The sequence below is a fragment of the Sorex fumeus genome, unplaced genomic scaffold (genome assembly GCF_029834395.1).
Source record: "Sorex fumeus unplaced genomic scaffold, SorFum_2.1 ptg000129l, whole genome shotgun sequence".
In the NCBI taxonomy this organism is placed as follows: Eukaryota; Metazoa; Chordata; class Mammalia; order Eulipotyphla; family Soricidae; genus Sorex; species Sorex fumeus.
The window spans coordinates 8499815-8519798 of NW_026606186.1; the positions used below are offsets into that span (position 1 = coordinate 8499815).

The 19984-nt window shown below is 50.2% G+C and overlaps 1 protein-coding gene across 1 annotated transcript in view; it reads right to left on the reverse strand.

Moving 5' to 3' along the window:
• Window positions 1-19984, reverse strand: part of MRRF (mitochondrial ribosome recycling factor) — a 53174-nt gene that overhangs the window by 22806 nt on the left and 10384 nt on the right. The window contains exons 3-4 of the mRNA XM_056138691.1: window positions 16573-16691; window positions 10037-10128 (exon numbers count right to left, since the gene is read on the reverse strand). Coding sequence (XP_055994666.1) covers window positions 10037-10128; window positions 16573-16691 — 211 coding nt within the window. The remainder of the gene's footprint in view (window positions 1-10036; window positions 10129-16572; window positions 16692-19984) is intronic.

Sequence of the window (19984 nt, forward strand, 5' to 3'; positions counted from 1 at the left end):
AGTGGACAGGCACTTGCCTTGCATGTGGCCAACCTGGTTTTGATCCACAGCATCCCTACATGCTTTCCCCAGCCCCGCCAGGAGCGATTCCCTGAGCACAGAGCCAAGGTAAACCCCAGGCACTGCCTGGTATGGCCCCAAAACTAAAACTAAATAGATGAAAATCGTATCTTCTGAAAGTCTACCATGTAGGATACATAAAGAACTCTAAGAACTCAACAATGAAAGAAGAATTCCATTAAAAATGGGCAAAGAACTTGAGCAGACACTCTTCTAAAGATGTACATGCAAGTGGCAAACCGGAAAAGATGTTTCCCATCACTGTTCACAGAGAAATGAATGCAAATTCAGACAGTAACAAGGATAATGATGGAAACTAAGGTACCAAGTGTGGGCCAGGAGACGAGCCACCAGAGCCTTTATAGATTACTGATGGGAACATCGAAGACAGTGTCCCAGAACACTAGTGACAGCCCATGACAAACAAACCCCTCTCAAACGCACAGACCCAGGGGGGAAGCAGACTGGCCTCTCATGTGTGTTGCCTGGGCTCAATTCCCGGCACTGCCAAAAATAAAAAACAGACCCAAATCTATAGCCCCGAGGGAACCAAGCGCTCGTTTATAGAAAGTCTTGTGCAATAATATTCCCAGCAGCGTTATTCATAACAGCGCCACACAGGAAACGAACCAAACGTCCGGTGCAGCCACACCTGGACACTCCCAGGGGCTCTCCGGCCGGAAGCCGGGGCCTCGGTTAGGCTGCGCGAAAAGGCCATCACGGGAGACCTCCGACTGTGCGATTCCATCGATAGGAAACACCCCGCAGGGGGAAACGAAGGAGAGGAAATCACACCAGTGGGTGCCTGGCCCAGCCCGGGGAAGCGACCGAGAGCGGAGGGTTCCACGAGACCCTGAGACACAGCACTAGCCACTGAGCTCTCCCTTTACGTGAGCCAGTGACATCTCACGAAAGCTGTGGCCCAGGGTGCAGGCCTGATGCTGGTGGAGAGAGGAAGGAGATCCATTGTGTGGGAACTCGTGTTTTTGGATCATCCTTGTCGCGTATTTAAAAAGATAAACAAAAATTCATACAACAGTCACATCCAATGTTTGGAGTCTATGACATTTATGCAGTGAAATACAGTAAATGCCAACTCAACCCTTGCAGGGGCTTAGGCCAAAACACTTGGAGTCCTCTCTTTCTAAATCTATGAACAAATCCAGGCATTTTCCCTCTAAAGTTCGCCCAGAATCTGATTACTTCTCACCAGCTCCATCGTTACCACACTAATCCAGGCGCCCCCATCCCACCTGATGACTAAAGTAGCTCCAAACTCATCCCCTCCCTCACCCCGGCCTTCCCAATAACTGGAGAGAGGAAGGGAGAGGGAGGAGAGAGGGGAGGTGCAGGGGGGGAGGGAGAGAGAGATCCTTTCAAAAGCAGTCAGATCTTATCAGACGCACACAGATACACACACACACACACACACACACACACACACACACACACACAGAAGAAGCCAGACAGGAACAAATCGTTCGTATGGTCTGACCTCCCCACCTCCCTCTGAGCTAGTTTTCCATTTCTCTCCACTCCATTGCTGCTCTGTGCCTTGCCACAGTGCTACAGGGAGGCAGAATTGACTCTCTCACATGAACAGTTCCTGCTCAAATATCCTCTCCTCCCCCAAAGCCCTCCGTAAACACACGACTTGGCCATGGTCCTGCCCTTACCGCCTTATCCAGTGGCTTTTTCTCTCCCCACAGAGAGAAAAACACAACTGCCTGACACACACACTGCGAGAGATGATTTTATAACTGTGTGTGTTTCAAGTGAGCCATACCTAAAACAGAAGCAGAGCTGACCCTTTAAGAAGCATGAGGAGAGGCCACCACGGGAACAATGGCCCAGCCCCTCAGCTTCCCACTGACCTCGGGAGAGTCAAGCCAAGCCACCAGAACTCAGGGGCACACCACTCTCCCTTCTGAACGCTCTGGGGTGCCCTGGGGCGGAGGGGTGGGCCATGGGAACAGCCCAACTCCACCACCTCTTGACTACTCTCTGCAGAGATGCCACGCCAACAAAAATCCCAGGGACACTGGAATTTCTCTGGCTGAGAACTCTGGGGTCTTCGTGGAGTGGGGGCAGGAAGCAGCCCCCTGCCCTGAATGCCGGAGGTCCCGGCAGCCATACCCACACCCCACAGCCACCACCACGCAAACAACAGCCCAGCTTCACAGGTTCACCACTAATTTCAAAGAGACGCGAGCTGTGCCACGCCAAGCCCCGAAACTCATTAGCCCAGTTCTACAGATCCTGGAGTTCCTGGAGTGCGTGGGTATGTACGCGTGGGTGTGTATGCGGCCACGCCACACCTCCAAATTCCACAGTACTGACAGCCCAGTAGGAGCACAGCAAATTGTACGGGGAAGTAGCACAGAAACCAACTGAGCGCAATAAACAGAAACAACATAAAAAGCTCAACCAACAAGCAACTCAGCAAACCCTCAGACAATGACTTTAAAATCCCATTGTGAGAAAAAACAATTTTCACAAAATTTCCTCTGCTGGAGTATTTTTTGATGATTCACTGGCCATTTTATTGTAATAAGCAATATAAAATATTTGTGCCTGCTAAGGGGGTAGGCATGGGGGGAGGGAACTGGGGACACTGGGGGAGGGAAAGTCACACTGGTGGTGGGACTGGGGTTGGAACAATGAGTGCTCAAAACAGCTGTATTAGGAACAACTCTGTAAACTACAGTGGTTAAATAAAGTTTTTTTTTTTTTTTAAAGAGGCTGGGGGCTGGAGTAATAGCACAGCGGGTAGGACGTTTGCCTTGCACGCGGCCAACCCTAGTTCGAATCCCAGCATCCCACATGGTCCCCTGAGTACCGCCAGGGGTGATTCCTGAGTGCAGAGCCAGGAGTAACCCTTGGGCACTGCCAGGTGTGACCCAAAAAGAAAAAATATAAGAGGGCTGAACTTTTTTAAAAACAATATGGACGTTTCTCAAAAAAATAAAAACTGAGCCTCCCATTTGACCCAGCAATACCACTTCTAGGAATATATCCTGGAGATGCAAAAAAATACAGTAGAAATGACATCTGCATTTATATGTTTATTGTAGCACTATTTACAATAGCCAGAATCTGGAAAAAACCTGAGTGCCCGAGAACTGATGACTGGTTAAAGACACTTTGGCACATCTACACAATGGAATACTATGCAGCTGTTAGAAAAGATGAAATCATAAAATTCACATATAAGTGGATCGACATGGAAAGTATCATGCTAAGTAAAATGAGTCAGAGAGGGAGGGACAGACATAGAATGCCTCCATTCATTTGTGGAATGTAAAGTAGAACGGGAAACTAACACCCAAGGATAGTAGAGACGAGGGCCAGGAGGATGGCTCCATGGCTTGGAAGCCGGACTCATATGCTGGGGGAAAAGGCAGTTGGGATAGAGAAGGGACCACTAAGTACATGATGCTTGGAGGGCTCGCTTGGGATGGAAGATGCGTGCTGAAAGTAGACTATGAACCAAACATTATGGCCACTTAGTATCTATATTGCAAACCATAACACCCAAAAGAAGAGAGAAAGTAAAAGGGAATGTGGGGGGTGGGGTTGGTGGCAGGAGGTATACTGGGAACATTGGTGGTGGAGAATGAGCACTGGTGGGGTACTTGATCATTGTATGACTGAAACATAATCACGAAAGTTTGTATGTTTGCAAAAAAATAAATGAAAGAGGGCTGGAGCGACAGTTCAGCAGGTAGTTTGCCTTGCACGTGGCCAACTTGGTTTGATCTCCAGCATCCCATACAGTTGAGCCCACCAGGAGTAATTTCTGAGTGCAGAGCCAGGAGAAAGTCCTGAGCACGGCCAGGTGTGGCCCTGGGGGGGGGGGGGGGGGGGGAGGGAGTGAGGACAAATTCTCATTAGAGAAGACAATGATGTATTGCTAAATTTTTACAAAGTACAGAACCAGGATGTATAATGGAAAAGAAAAGAAAAGAGAAAAAAGAAAGGAAAAGAGAAGAGGAGAGGGGAGGGGAGGAGAGGGGAGGGGAGGGGAGGAGAGGGGAGGGGAGGGGAGGAGAGGGGAGGGGAGGGGAGGGGAGGGGAGGGGAGAGGAGAGGAGAGGAGAGGAGAGGAGAAGAGAAGAGAAGAGAAGAGAAGAGAAGAGAAGAGAAGAGAAGAGAAGAGAAGAGAAGAGAAGAGAAGAGAAGACCCGGGGAAACAGCCATGTTTGATTTGTGCACAAAACAGCGTCGAAAACCAAGTGCTCAGTGTGCCTGCCTATGACCAAAAGGATGGCGCCATTTGGGTTTTTCACTTAATTCTCCTTAAAATACAACCCATGGCGACACTGAAGGGAAGTCAAGCAAGAGGACAGACATGGAAAGCCCCCAACACCCTGAGCAGCTTTCTCATTGCCGCTGCCGGGGAACCATGGAGAAGGGAGGAGGGCTCTGTGTCTGTGGGTACAGCTGGGACCCTGAACAGGTGAGACAGAAAGCTGACTCCGTCAAAACAAACTTACTGCAGCACAGTTTACAACAACCAGAATCTGCAAAAAATCTGAGTGCCCAAGAACAGATGACTGGTTAAATAAACTCTGGTACATCTACATAATGGAATACTATGCAGCTGTTAGAAGAGATGAAATCATGAAAATTGCATAAAAGTGGATGGACATGGAGAGCATCATGCTAAGTGAAATGAGTCAGAAAGAGAGGGAGAGACGTAGAAGGACTGCACTCATTTGTGGAATATAAAGTAACATAATGGGAGACTAACACCTAAGGACAGTAGAGATAAGGGCCAAGAAGGATCACACTATGGTTTGGAAGTCAGCCCCGCATGCTGGGGGCGGGGGGGGGGGGGGCTGGAATAGGCAGTTGGGATGGAGAAGGAACCACTAAGTAAATGATGACTGGAGGGATCACCCGGGATGGGAGATGTGTGCTGAAAATAGACCAAAGACCAAACACGATGACCTCTTAGTATCTATATTGCAAACCATAATGCCCAGAATTAGAGAGTCAGATGGATTGTACCTGCCACAGAGGCAGGGAGGGGGGTGGAGTGGGGGTGGCGAGAAGGACACTGGGAACAATGGTGGTGGAAAATATGCACTGGTGGAGGGATGGATGCTCAAGCACTGTGGGACTGAGACACAATCATGCAAGTTTGTAACTGTATCTCATGGTGATCCAATAAAACTTCTTAAAAGTGCCTCTCTTGCAAACCAAACACCCAAAAGGAGAGAGAGAAGAAAAGGGAATGGCCGGCCACAGAGACAGGGTGGGATGGGGGGATGGGGGGTGGGAGGGATACTGGGACCCGTGGTGGTGGAAAATGGGCACTGGTGGAGGGATGGGTACTTGATCATTGTATAACTGAAACCCAAGCACAAAAATTTGTAAGTCTGTAACTGTGCCTCATGGTGTTTCACTAAAAAAAAAATAAATAAAATAAAAATTTAAATAAATAAACAAACTTCCAGGGCTCCTGACTAAGGGAAGGAGTGAGGCTCCAGACAGAGTCCCACTCTGGGCAGACAAGAGCAGGAACAGACAGGAGTGGTATGCTCCAGTAAATTCAAGAGAAACCAGTTGGGCCCTCCCAGCTTCCAGACTCAAAACACCAGCTCTGCGGTGAGGCATCTCGGCAGCCATGCCACTGGCCAGAGGGCTGCTCTGTCCCCCATCTTGGAAGCCGTGAGCCACCTCTCTGAGAGTCAGTTTCCTGGGGCTGAAGCGATAGCATAGCAGGGAGAGTGTCTGCCTTGCATGCGGCCGACCCGGGTTCAATTCCCAGCATCCCAAAGGGTCCCCCGAGCACCGCCAGGAGTAATTCCTGAGTGCATGAACCAGGAGTAAACCCTGAGCATCGCCAGGTGTGACCCCCTCCCCCCCCAAAAAATAAATAATCTGTTTCTTCACCTGAGGAAGGGAGTGAGGTTTCTGCCTACCTGGGGAAGGCCAGGGCAAGAGCATCAGCTGGGCGCTGCTCACCATCTGGGGATCCGTGTACATGACCTCCCACAGCGTCCCTGAGGCCCACAGAAGCGAGGCCCATTGACGCCCGGCAGGCGAGATCTTGGGAACCCAGGGCAGTAGGGACAGTCGCCACTGTCACGCAGCGAGAAGAGCCAGAACACAATGAAGCCCATGACTCTGTGACCAAACAGCACCATGACCACCACTGCTTGTTCCAGTTCCTGAACAGTGTGGCACGAACTTACAGCTCACTCCATTTCCCTGAAAACGCTGTCTGTACAGCAAATTCACATTTTACTGCCTATTAGTACCCGATACTTAGATAACTGCCTTCTGCTAAGTCAGACTACTTGACCTATTTTTTAAATTTCAGCGTTAGCTGTTACTTCATTTATTTTTATATGCAAAGCCCTAGAAGGCAGCAAGCTGCCTGAGTGAAAGGCCGGGCCGGAGTCACGGGAAAGTCACTGCCAAATCTGAGGCGAACTCCGGTCCTCTTTATGTCAAAATCAGCCTTTATCCTCTCATGCGACACCGCCTCAATAATAAAGAACAGATCATTCATTTTTTATCTGGAAAACTACCAAACGGACGAGTCAGTCAGGGGCCTCGTGACCTCCCCACCTTGTCAGGGAGAAGAAAGTCTGTAAAAAATGAGGCTTGCAGGAGCAGACGGTTTTGGTCCGTCAACTTTCTCTTGGATTACACCCATTAACCAACATAAAATACTGGGAACTATAAAGGAACGGATCCCCATGCCCGTGGAAAGTCGAGTGAGCCTCACTGATCCTTCAGAGCTATATACGAAGCACCCAGGGCAATGGTTAACTCCCGAGGGGCCGTGGAATCATACATCAGCTAGATTCGGAAAGAAAAACAGGGCCGTCTCAGCATCTGGAGGCATAAACGCACAGTACCACAGAAATCTGGTTCCAGCAGAGCCCGAGGGGCACTGAAAACCATACCTTCATCCGGGCTGGAAGGGCACAGGAGACCCAGGAGGGCGAGTGGCTTCACTGAGACTTCAGGCAGATCAGGGAGCAAGAGCTGAAGAGCAAACCGACCCAGTACCATCCACTCCACTTGCCTAGCTCGCTTCTGTGTCCAGGCACAGTACTTTCCTAATCACCTACCTCCCGAGAGAATACGGGAGAGAGAGCAGGAACAGGAACAGCAAAACTCAGATTCACTCCCTGGCCATGTGCTCTTGTGCACGTCCCTTAATTTCTCTGATCTTACATGGTCTCGACCGCAAACTTTAAGTGCACAAATAAACTCTCGGTGATAGAAACAAAGCGCCCAGCAGATGGTCGAGGAAAGCCAAGAAGATGCCCGTGAAAGCTGCACGCCCCCAATACCCAGCTGGGAGCCTGGTAGGGCGCTCACTTGCAGACCCCTGGAGGAGGACATCAATGAACTGACAAGCAGGGTAGACACGGGTCTATCTGGATCTTAGACACGCGACTCAGAGGCACAGAGCTGAGGATGACACTGGACAATGCCACCGCTGCTGATGACGCACTGGAGTTGGATGTCCGTCTCTAGCCCCTGAGCAGGAACGAAGTCCAGGGGTGAGTTCCTGGTCGCCAGGTGTAGGAATTCATTCCAACTGCTAGCGTGGGTGGTGGACAAATGCAGCGCCAACACCCCCTGGCTCTAGGTCCTGGTTTCAGTGTGCATTTGGGACCCCGGAGACACGACTGCCCCACGCCTTAACTCCGAGCCTGGGAAAAGAAACGCCTCACAGAAACTGCATACAAAATAAAGGCACGTGTGTCCTCAAGCAAAGACGCATCGCTGCTACCACAGCCTTCTAGCCATACACAGGCTTCGATTATCTCTGCCCCCGGGTCTCACCTTCTTGAACTCTCTGTTCTTCCCTCTTACTTGTGTTTGATTTTGATTTGACCCAGTTATGTTACGTTTGGGGATGACTCCCAAATCACTTCTCGTCATGCTCTGGGAACCGGATGGGGTGTCAGGATCAGCAAGTGTCCCCCTGGCTTCACTCCAGTTCACTTCCTGATTTTTTTTTCACTTCATAGTGCTTTTTACTTCAGTGTCCTTGACACTATTACATCACATATTTGTTTTCCTGTTTACTGTACTCATTCAAGTACAAGACAAGTCTTTTAAAAAGACAAAGACTTTTTTGGTGCTTGTTTTATTTTCTGGTACATCCCAACAAGGACATGTGAGACATGTTCAAGAACTATTAGCTGAGCAACTGAATGAATCGATTCAACACTTATATGGAACTGACATGAGACACTGCAGAAATATTGATTTAAATATAACCAGAGAATGCAATTACAGGGCCAGAGCAATAGTACAGTGGGAAAGGTCCTTCCCTTACATGTGGATGACTTGGACTGATCCCCACCACTACATATGGTCCCCCAAGCCCCTGCAGCAATGATCCCTGAGCACAGAGCCAGGAGTGAGTCCTGCACACAGCTAGGTGTGGCCCAAAAACCTGAGAGAGAGAGAAGAGAGGAGAGAGACAGAAAGAAGAGAGGAGAGACAAAGAGAGAGAGAGAGACAGAATGAGAGAGAATAGAGGACAGAGAGAGAAGATAGGGAGGGAGAGGGAGAGATAGAGAAGAGGGAAGGAGAGAGGGAGAGAGGGAGAGAGGGGGAGAGAGAGAGAGAGAGAGAGAGAGAGATTACATACAGAGAAACTAACTGCCTACTATGGAATCAGAGATTTTTACATCACTTGGAACACTATAGTCACTGGTGACTGTTGTCCTTGTGTCTGTCTGCCCCAGAACCTATGTTCTATCTGTTCAGCATCAGCCACAGAGAACACTGTCAACATGAGTATCATTCCTGCCGGAGCTTCAGCCTCTCCTGTGGACGCCCACTGCGCGGTGAGTAAGGGCCAGACTCCCGTGGCCTGCGCAGCCTGAGTCCAAAACTAGCAGCCCCTACGCTCAGCCCAGCCCTCCCCTCTGGGTTGCAGGCATGCTGGCTTCCTCTTTCCCAAACCTTGTTTCTCTCTCTCTCTTTTTTTTCTTTTTGGGTCACACCCGGCGATGCACAAGGGGTTACTCCTGGCTCTGCAATCAGGGGTTACTCCTGGTGGTACTCGGGGAACCATATAGGATGCTGGGAATCGAATCCGGGTTGGCTTCATGCAAGGCAAATATCCTACCTGCTGTGCTATCGCTCCAGCCTGTTTCTCGTTTTTAATTTATATATATATATATATGCACATATATATATATATTCCTTCAATATTTTGTTATAAATATTTAAGTAACTGGCAGTACTCTGTTCCTCATGTCCAATATTCTTTAATACACAGGGACCAATGCGAAACTAGTTCCAGGAAGTGTGGATTAGCAATGTGGGTGACGGTGCAGCAGGTAAGGTGCTTGCCTTGCAGACAGCCACAACAAGTGAGATTCCCAGCAGCACATACGGGGCTCTGAGCCACAGCAGGAGTAATCCCTGAGCACCACCAGGTAGAGTAAAAAAAAAAAAGTGTGGGTTAGAGGCTTTTCAGGGAGTGTCAAGGTCAGGGTCAGCCTAGACGTGGGGCTTCAGCCAGGAACGCTCCTCCCAGCCTCGCTCTCCCCTTCCACCTCACCCAGCTCTCCTCGAAGTACCACCTGCTCTGTCCTTCCAGAGTTCTGCCAGGCCAATTCCAGCCCCACCACACTGCCCCTCCGCAGGTCACTCCTGAATGGATACTGCTTGCTTTTCTCTCCTCATAGCAGGCCACTCCCGGGAATGATTTGCTGATGTGTCCCATCCTCCCGACCAGAATGCAAACCACAGGAAAGCAGAGCACGCTGGCCAGGCTGACCACAGCCCCCCAACCCTAGGACACGGCAGGCTCTCCACAGAGCATCTCTGGATCCAGCAGTAAACTAGATCTCAGACGCTGTCAGTTTTCTAGGATGCGGGGTCCCAGGGGAGCAGGCGACCAACCTGACAGTCAGTACTGGGACGTTCACTTCCTCCAAAGACCACAGCCCCGATCACATCCTGATCTGCAGGGCCCAACTTACTTGGGGATGGGTACCCGGATCAGCGTCCCTTCCACTTCTGGGTTCAGATTCATTCCACTTTCTCTTATAGCCTTGATAGCTGCAGCTGTACACTGAAAACCAGATCAAAAGGTAAACAGAATTAGTAAATAATTATTTCCAGATGCAAGTCCTCCGTCGATAACTGGCAACCCATCTTGGCAGAACATGGAAACATTTAGTTCTGTTACCCGTAAGATCAGGAAGTTACATTGGTGTAGAGTGCCGTAAGATCAGGAAGTTACATTGGTGTAGAGTGCTTTGATCAAGCTGAATAGCAAACTATGTCCACTCCTGGTACCAGCGTACTGCGGGAGGGAAAAAAGCAAAGAGGAAGAAAAAATAAAAAGAAAACAGCTCTGCTTCTTTGAAAAGATTTCAACGGTTTGAGGCAACACAGATCAGAACCACAATGAATCCTCAAGGGAGGTGGGGTGGGGGGTGGGGGGGCTGGTCTGTGCAAAGATTGGTGTAAAGGCAGATGAAAGATTTTATACATTAAAAATTCCAGTTGACATCTTACACTCAAAATAGACCAGCGCCGATTGGGACTGGGTAAATAAATTTAACTCATTCGCATCTCCACTCACACGGACCCCACTCATATTTCAGGGGGAGCAAAGGGTCTCAGGGGGTCTGCGCAGGAGGATAGTGGACCCCCGTGGGAAGGTGCCTGCCGCAAACACTCTGTCCACAAGACCCTGGGGCACGCGCTCGCCCTCCCCGTGCTCTGCTGCTCCTCAGTGATCTGAAGCCAGGAGCCCCTGGTGCCTCACAGATGTGCCTGCCCTGCCCCGTGCCCAGGACACCCAGCTCAGACACGGGGACAGACCTGCTCAGCCACCGAGAGGCTGCACGGGAGCCATCACGGAGCTGACGTGATGTGACATGACATTGCGCTGTCCTGCCTGAGGCCGGGAGGGTCTGCCAGCCCGCAGAGTACTGCTCCAGCAGGTACAGGGCGGCACAGACATCCTAAAGTGCCTCCCATCACCACGAGCAACATGGCAGCCACGCCGGAGACCGTCCTGATAAAGATGTGCCGAGGACTGGAGCAATAGCACAGCGGGCAAGGCTTACACTGAACCACTGGTCCAAGGATTGCTGGGAGGAGCTCCTGGTCTTCTGAGCACTGCATAGGAAGCCCCCCCCGCCCCCCCCCCCCCCACACACGACAAACCAGAACTTCTACACGTAGACAAATCACATCCTCAGGAAGAACCAAGAGCATTTGCACTGCTTCCAATCCATTTGAAAACGGTCCCACCTGCCTACTGGGGCTCCCAGGCCCCCTGACCCCACCCAGCCCAGTCCCTTCATTGGGGACGCCAGGCACTTTGGATAAGGCCACACCTCTGAAGACCACCTGGCCTTCCCTGAGTGCCAAGGTCAGCGGAGCGAGCACCTCCCCCAGATGACTTCAGGTTACAGGGAGGGCTGAAGGAGGCTCCATGCTTCTCTGCCTCGGTGCCCCGAGGTGTCTCCCCAGTGAGTCACATGGCCTCTGAGTGGGCGCTGAAACCATCCTGAAGGGCAGGGGTAGCGCTGGGTGCAACCGGGGGTCACTGTTTACCCAAAAAAGGTGATTATCATGATTATTATTACCATCATGATTGTTTTGCACAAAAGAGGCAGCAGTCAAGTAACTCTGGAAACTTCTGTTCCCACTCAATGCATTCAGTAATTGGTTGGGAGGTGGGGCGGAGGTTAATTTATTAATAGTATTTATTTCCGCGGTGCCAGGCACTGAACCCCAGGCTCACGCACAAGATGTTAAGTGTTCTCCACTGCTGAGAATTATCCCTGGCCCGACTTTGCTTTCTTCATATTTTTAGTTTTGTTTTTTTGGGGGGGAGGCGGGGGGCACACCCAACAACATTTTAGGAGTCACTACTGGCTCAGCACTCAGGAACTGTTCCTAATGGTGCGGGGGACCATAAGGTGTGCTGGGGCTCGAACCCAGGATGGCTGCACGCATGGCCAACACCCTACCCACTGCACCATCATTCCAGCTCCATGTATTCTTCTGTAAAGAAAAATAATTTGGAATTATGTCTGGTGGATCAAGGCCAAGGTTAAGAGCTGGAGACGGGCAAGAGCGATGGCACAGCAGGGAGGACGTCTGCCTTGCACACAGCTAAAATGGGGTTTAATCTTTGGCATCCCCGAGAGTCCCCCAAGCCCTGCCAGTAGTGCTCCCTGAGCACAGAGCCAGGAGTCAGCCCTGGGCACAGCCAAGTGTTGCCCCAAAACCAAATTAATTAATTAATGAGCTGGATAAAAGAAAAAAAGGACACCTCCCCTGCAAGAAAAAAGCCCGCATGGAATGAAACGTGGACTCATTCCAACGGCAGAAGGAAGGGGTAGCCCACTTGGCTGCTCCAGCTGCTGCTGCTCCTCCTCCTCCTCTGTAGCTTCCCTCCAAACAACTGACACTCGCTGCTGTGCCATCCATCACCACCCTCTCCCTCCTCCATGGCACCTGCACCATCATCCACACAACTTTCCCTGCGGGCCCTCAAGACGCACTGCTGGAGCCACGCTAGCTGGTCTCCCCAGTGTCTCACTGAACTGCTCTCGCCTGTCAGAGAAACAGGACTGCCTTGCTAATCTCGCGTGTGCAGCCCTCTGGCACCTTATCTGGTGCTTCGTTTCTTCAGTATCCTTACGTGTAAAGGGGAAAAAAGTGGACTGCGAAAGGTCTGGTTTGGAGGGGAGTGGGGGAAGAGATTCCCCTTGTTGAAAGGGAGAGTTCTAAACCATCGTAAATACGGGGGTGCTGGGAAGGTGCCTCGGTGGGGCTCAGCTCCAGCGATGTGAAAATAACACAGAACACGGGGAACAGGACACCTTAGTCTGATGGGGCAGGGCTGCAGAGAGGCAGAGACGTAGCGTCACTTTCCAATAGCACTTCTGAGCCACGTGTGATCAGTGAGAAAGCGTTCACTGCCATGGCACTGACCTCTTCAGAAAGGAGGAACACCCACGCCCCGGTGGCAAAAGGGAGCACTGACCGGCAGATCGCAAGTGCTCAGTGGAAAGCCCACGTGGAGCAACTTCATGGGCTCCGCTGATCATTCGCAGCATCTGCCCCGCTGCTCATTATTTCTGCTTGGCGGCCACACCTGGCAGTGTGTCGGGCCGACCTCTGGCTCCTCGCTCAAGGAGGCGACAGTACGGTGGTGGGGACGGAAGCCGGTCAGCCAGAGGCCAGGCAACTGCCAACGCACTGTGCGATCTGTCTGGCCCTGTTCTTCTTCTTTGCTTATTAGCAAATCTATGCTAATAAATAAAAACTTTGGATAGAGAGCAACAAGACCCGAGGATCTGTGTTCAAGTCCGTTCTATAGTGCCATTTTAATGACTGGCTTTTCCTTTACCTGGACTGCGAAGAATACACATTCCTAGCCTGGCTCAACCATCGTGTCCCTGAAAAGCAAAGTCTAAGAGAGCAGAGATCTTTTCTGCCCCCTTGATCAACGAAATTCCCAACGCCTCAGAAAAGCTCAGAACGTGCAGGGACTCACATCATACTTATTGCCTGGCTGAGGGCGTGGGGGGACCATGGAAACTAGATCATCAAACTGAGCATGAGAAGTCCGTTTAAATCTAGGCCTTTCGCAATGGTGGGAATCGGGGCAGATGCTTCCCTGGGTCTCAGTTTCTCCATCTGCAAAATGGACTCTAGCTGCTCAGAATCTAGAAGTCTCTGGGTTCCACATGTGAAACGGAACAGCAGACAGCACATATGCCCCATGCACGTTCTTCCTTCCCTGAGACCTATAATGAGCTGGCAGATTTTTTCCCCTTCACTTGCCTTGCTCAAATCATGCTGTGGTTTTTTAACTCCCTTCTTTTCTTTCCCATCATTAAGTCTTGCTGCAGGCAAGTTTATGGAAGGCAGCAACTGTGTGTCTCATTCATCAAGCAGGACACATGTTAAACAAATGCAACACAGTTTTCTGTCTTCAGTGCATCTGGAAAGATTACGCATGTAAATCTGCATCGTGTCACTGCAGCATGACACAGAGAACGCTCAGGTTAGAAAGCACGCCAACCGCATGTGAGACAGAAAGGAATGACATAAACACCAGGAGGATTAGCTCAGCATTTTGAAGTACGAACCTGGGTACTCTATGAACGGCTTCTAAACCAGAGGAAGGAAATGTTTAGTTAGAGCTATTTGTTTAATATATACACCAGATGAGATAAAGGAATTCAAAAGACAATGTAACTCACACTTCCTCACTCTGTCCTTGGAAAGAATCTCTGGACTGACATGCTTGTAAAGGTTTTTTTTTTTTCCTCAAAACCCACAGAATTTCAACTTGGAAGAATGGCAAAGATGTTTTTTGTTGAAAAATGAAGATCTACTCCAACTTCCTAAGACAAAATTAAGCTGTTAAGACCTCCTCCTGCCTCCTAAGATGCCCTGGCAGCCAATCAGCTGCTGCTTCTGTGAATGCCATTTGCTATTTAATAACAGAAGTGGCTGGCTCTGAAAAGCAATCTGCCTGATGAGGTCTTCAAGCTGTGTAATTAGGAGGCCATTCCCTAAATTGGCCTGCAGTGCCGATGGGATTAGATGAACAAGCAGAGGGGCCTCCGAGGTTCAGAGGGGGCCAGAGTGAGGAAGAGTTGACAGTTCCCTTTCGGTCCATTTCCCTGCTCCACGGTCACACCAGAAATGAGTGCCTACCAGCCATCAACCTCCTGACAAGATTCACCCATCCGGGGAAAAGGCCCCAGGAGCAGCCAGGCACCAGCACTGTGCTGGGTGCAGACACAAGGAATGAGCCACAGAGAATTCCTGCATCCCACGCATAGGAAGTAATGAGAGTGAGATAAAAAGTAAATGTGTAAATAAATGCATTGCTACCATAACAATCAGTAATAGTAATAACATTGACTAGAGAGGTCGCGTTAGGGAGGTTAGCATGGAGGGGTGACTAAGATTGGGCTGGTCACTGCCGGTGGCGTTGGCGGCTGGACAGGTGTTGGATCACTGTATGACTGAAACCCAATCATGGACAACTTTGTTACTATGTATCCCACAGTGAGTCAATAAAAAAAAAAAATTAGGCTGTTCAGAGAAAGCTACCCAGAGAAAGTGATATTTAAGCTGAGATCCAAAACGAGGAGCAGGGGCCTGAGAAATTCTTGACTAATTTCCGAGAGTAATCTCTGAGCATCACCCAGTGGGTGACCCAAAAACAAACAAAGAGTAGACCAACAAAGAATAATGTTCCAAAGAAACAGAACGTGGAAAGGCCCTGAGGGTGCCAAGGGCTTGGCATACTGGAGGAGGACAGAGGCTTGTGTTTAAGAGTCTAAGAATGACAAAGGCAAGACCAGAAGCAAACAGACTGGCAACTACCACGAAGTTAAAGGCTTGCAGGCTACAGTCACTTTCTCTGAGAGATGAACTGAAGCCACTGGGAATGCACAGAAATGACATGCCTGAATGCAACAAGTCCAACTCTGGTGTGTGTCTCTAGACTAGAACCACAGAAACAGGTCCTGGGCGGAGGAAGGGACTTCGGACTCCTTCCCCGCCTGTTGGTACAGACCCGGAGGTACAGAGGCAGCCGGCTGACGGCAGAGCCCGAGCTGGCAGGAGAGAAGGCACGAGAGTTTGCTCCTCGAGGACGCCAAACTCAGGCCCATTCCTCTGAGGCCAATAAAGTAAAACCCATTTATCTTCCTCGGCTAGGCTTAAAATCATAGCTATCTGGCTGAGACAGTCTCATGCAGAGGTTTCTAAACTTATTTGGCTCACCACCACCTTTTCAGAAAAAAAAAATTACTCAAAGCCCCCTCTAGAAATTTACCTTCCTTAAGTGAACAAACAGGAAGCAGCCCCTACCCCCAACTGCACCCAAGGCCACTACCACCACTATGCGCGCGTGCACCCCAACACACACACACACACACACACACACTCCCTGTGCCCCCATGAGGTGGCATCAACCACTTTGGGGACTCTCCAGCCTCTAAAGCCCCAAGTTCTATGCCGAGTTCTGCAATGGTCACTCAAGTCTGAAGGACACAGTGATTCCTGGAAGCACCAGAGACTAAGACCAAGGTAACAAATTGATGGCCCAAAGGCCCAATTGTGCTCTATTTGGCTCACAATTTTACAACAAATAAACGAAAGTAAATTTTGTTACCAAAATTTTAACAAAATCTTACATGTAAGTGCCTTATCATTGCCTGAAAATTAAAACCCGTCGAGCCAGGGACCCGGGTTACCCAGCCTAGAGAAACAGCGCCTGGCCGCCTGGCCGGGTGCCAATCTCTGCCTCCCCACCATTGTTTGCCTTAGATGGGGTCACTTGAAGCGTTCAAATGACTTGCCTGGCCTTTGCAGCTTTTCAACAGAAACAGGAAGAGAGCTTTTCCTTATCCTCAAGTTCCCTTCGTTTTGCCCTCTGGTTTCATCCCCAGCTGAAGGCATCTGGATGCCTCCACTCGAACCGAACCCCAGGAATGGGACCCTCTCAGCCCGCTCGCCTTACCTCTGGGAAGCTGGCCATGTTCACCAGGATCAACTGGGGTGACTTCATGGAGATCTGGCCGATCTGGTTCAAAGCAAGTTTGCCATCAGCGGTGACCACAGTGATGTGGTCCAGGGACCCTGAAAGAAAAAGCGCAGGGCTCAGAATGACACAACAGCCCCCCCACCACGGCCTTACCCAATTCACATGCAACCAATCGCGTCACCAGGGCAAGGCTGAGGAAGGGGCTTTCATCAAAGCAGTGGCCACGTGCGGGAAAGAGCTCAGAAATGTTGACACGGGCGCGGAATTCTCTCCCAGCAATGAGGGTGGCCAACCACTCTGCTTCTCATAGGCGTGTGTGTGTGTGTGTGTGTGTGTGTGTGTGTGTGTGTGTATTTTCCTGCCTTCCTCCCTTCCTTCTTAATGAGGTAACACAGGTTCACATGCATGTAAACTTCATATGTTTTTGGCACGTACTATTACCCCAATACACCCACCCCTAAGGTGCCACTATCCCTCCACCATCGTCCACAGGACCCTTCCTATCTACTCCTCCACACTTGGTAACCTCAGCAGTCACCAGAGTCCAAGGGGCTTCTTCTTTCCCATCGGATGTCACTATTCTCTTGCTGTGTTTCTTTACACGCCACGCATCAGCGAGATCATTCAGAATTGGTCTTTCTCCTACTGACTTCCTTCATGTAACAAGACACCCACTAGTTACATTCCCGTTGCAGTGGAATGAAGATCTCATCTTTGCTTACAGCTAAGTGGTCTTTCTGCTATGTCTGGTTCAGTTCTTTATCCATGCACCTGTTGTCCCTTTAGGTCGTCTCCAGAAACTGGCAAACAGCACAGCAATAAACAGCTTGTACGTATCTTTGAATTCGTGTTTTTGTGTTCTTGGGATAGGTAACATGGAGTGGAACTGTTGGAACACATGATAATTCTACTTTTACTTTTCGGGGGGTGGGGTGAGGGAGGTGGGGGTAGACCACATCCAGAGGCTCCATTCCTGGCTCGATGGTCAGGGCCACGCCTTGCTATGTGCTCACTCAGGGCCACACCTGGCATGGCCGGGGGTTCAAACCACAGTCATGGCTGTAGCCATGTGCCAGGCAGCGCCTTAACCTCTGGACTAGTTCTCTGGGCCCCTCTTACCATTTCTGAGAAATCTCCACACTATTTCCCAAAGAGGCTGAACCAGATTGCATTCTCATCAACAGTGAAGGAGAAGGGGACACAGCAATGGTCCGGTGGGCCGGGAGGACATCTGCCTTGCATGTGGCCAACCCAGGTTCGAGCCCAAGCACCACATTTGGTCCCCCAAACCTAGCCAGGATGCTCCCTGAGCACAGAGCCAGGAATAAGCCCTGAACACAGCCAATGTGGCCCAAAAACAAAAACGGTGAATGAGGATCCCTTTTCCTTCATATCCCCAGCAGCACTAGTTTTTAGCCTTTTTGAATGTAGGCCATTTTCACTTGGTGTTAGGTGACATCTTACTGTCATTTTTTCATTTTGCAGGGATGGGGTCATGCCCAGCGATGCTCAGAGCTTACTCCTGGTTCTGTGCTCAGAGATCCCTCCTGGCGGACTCAAGAGACCACACGGGAGGCTGGGGACTGAGCCCAGGCTGGCCGCATGCCAGGCAAGCCCTTCCCCCTGCACTGTCTCCCCAGCCCCTTCCTGTCATTTTCGTGTGTATTTTCTTGAGCATTTTCTCATGGGCCTCCTGGCCACGCGATGTCTTTGCTGCAGTGTCTGTTTAGCTCCTTGCCCCATTTTCTGGTGGGGTCTTTTGTTCTCAGTTTTCTGAGTTCCCTCTAGATCGTGGAGAGCAGCCCTTTGTCAGATGTAGCGTGTGACTATTTTCTTCCATTAAGTAAAATGTGTTTGTTAAAATGATAGCTTCTTGCCTGTGCAGAAACATTTTACTTTGACATCGTTTATTTTCGCCTTTTGTTGTCCTTGCCAATGGAACCGAATCACTGAAGACGCCTCCGAAGCCCATACCCCGCGGTGCTTTCTCTGTGTTTTCCTCGGTGCATTGTACGGACTCAGGTCTAGCAAGGAGGTCTCTAATCACTTTAGATTATCTCTTATCTTGAAGACTGCAAAGAGCTGCAGCCCTACAGCAAAACTCCGCCATTTGCTGCATATGAGAACTCAAACACGTTATTTATTGTTTCTGGACCTCGGCTACAACACAGTCAAATATGATCCTTTAAAGGATTAAGAGAAAGAACATAACTAAGAACAATGTATAAGGGGGCTGGAGTGATAGCACAGCAGGTAAAGCATTCGCTTTGCATGCAACGAACCCAGGTTCGATTTCCAGCATCCCATATGGTCCCCTGAGCACCACCAGAGTAATTCCTGAGTGCAGAGCCAAGGAGTAACCCCTGAGCATCGCCGGGTGTGACCCAAAAAGCAAAAAAAAAAAAAAAAAAAAAAGAAGAAAACCAATGTATAAGTATATTATAATATTAAAAAAAAAAAGCATGCCAGAGCTGAGCCTTGAAAATTTTTTAAAAACTCCAAGTGGTACTCTGGGGCTGGAGTGCTAGCACAGCGGGAAGAGTGCTGATTCGATCCCCAACACCTCAAAGGACCCTCTGAGCCCTGCCAGGAGTGATCCCCGAGTGCAGAGCCAGAAGGAAGCCGTGAGCATTGCCAGATGTGACCCCCAAACCAAAACAAACAAACAAAAAGAAAACACAAATGCCTCTTATTAGCTCTTTTAGTTCCTCAAAAACCCCAGTGACACTGTATCACTATTTTCACTTCATTTGAGTTTTGCTGTTTTATTTATTTTGGGGGGAGGATGGGTGGGGGACACACCCAACAGTGCTCAGGCCTTACTCCTGGTTCTGTGCTCGGGGGCCTGTAGCTGGTGCTGGTGGTGGAACCCGGGTCAGCCACACCCCAGGCAAGTGTCTTCTACTGCGCTCTCTCTCTCCGGCCTCCACTTCATTCTCACCTCTCCCCCTTCCCCTCATCATCCCTGTTTTGTGGGTGTTGCTGTGACAACTTGGCTCACACACACTTCATCATGGGCACAGAACACCCTAACTGTGGTGCTCACCCGGACACCCCACACAACAGCGCCGCTGGACCAAACTCGAAGATGCATGCTTCCTCAGCAGACACTGAGCGCTGAGTCACACAGCCCTGGGCCACCGTACACCAGAGAAACGGAGACGACCGTGGGCTCAAGAGGCCGAGATCCCAGGTGAACACAAGGGCGGAGACGTCAGAGCCATGCACCAAACTCCGGGGCGCTTCATGGGTCCAGTCAGGAAGCCTCTGATTTCGGGGGAACCCCGATCTCAGATGTGGCCACACCACCAGCCCATCTCCCGAGAGCCTCCTTCTGCAGGAGCTTGAAAGTCTGCGATTTTGAGGGAGCCTGTAATTTTTTTTTTCC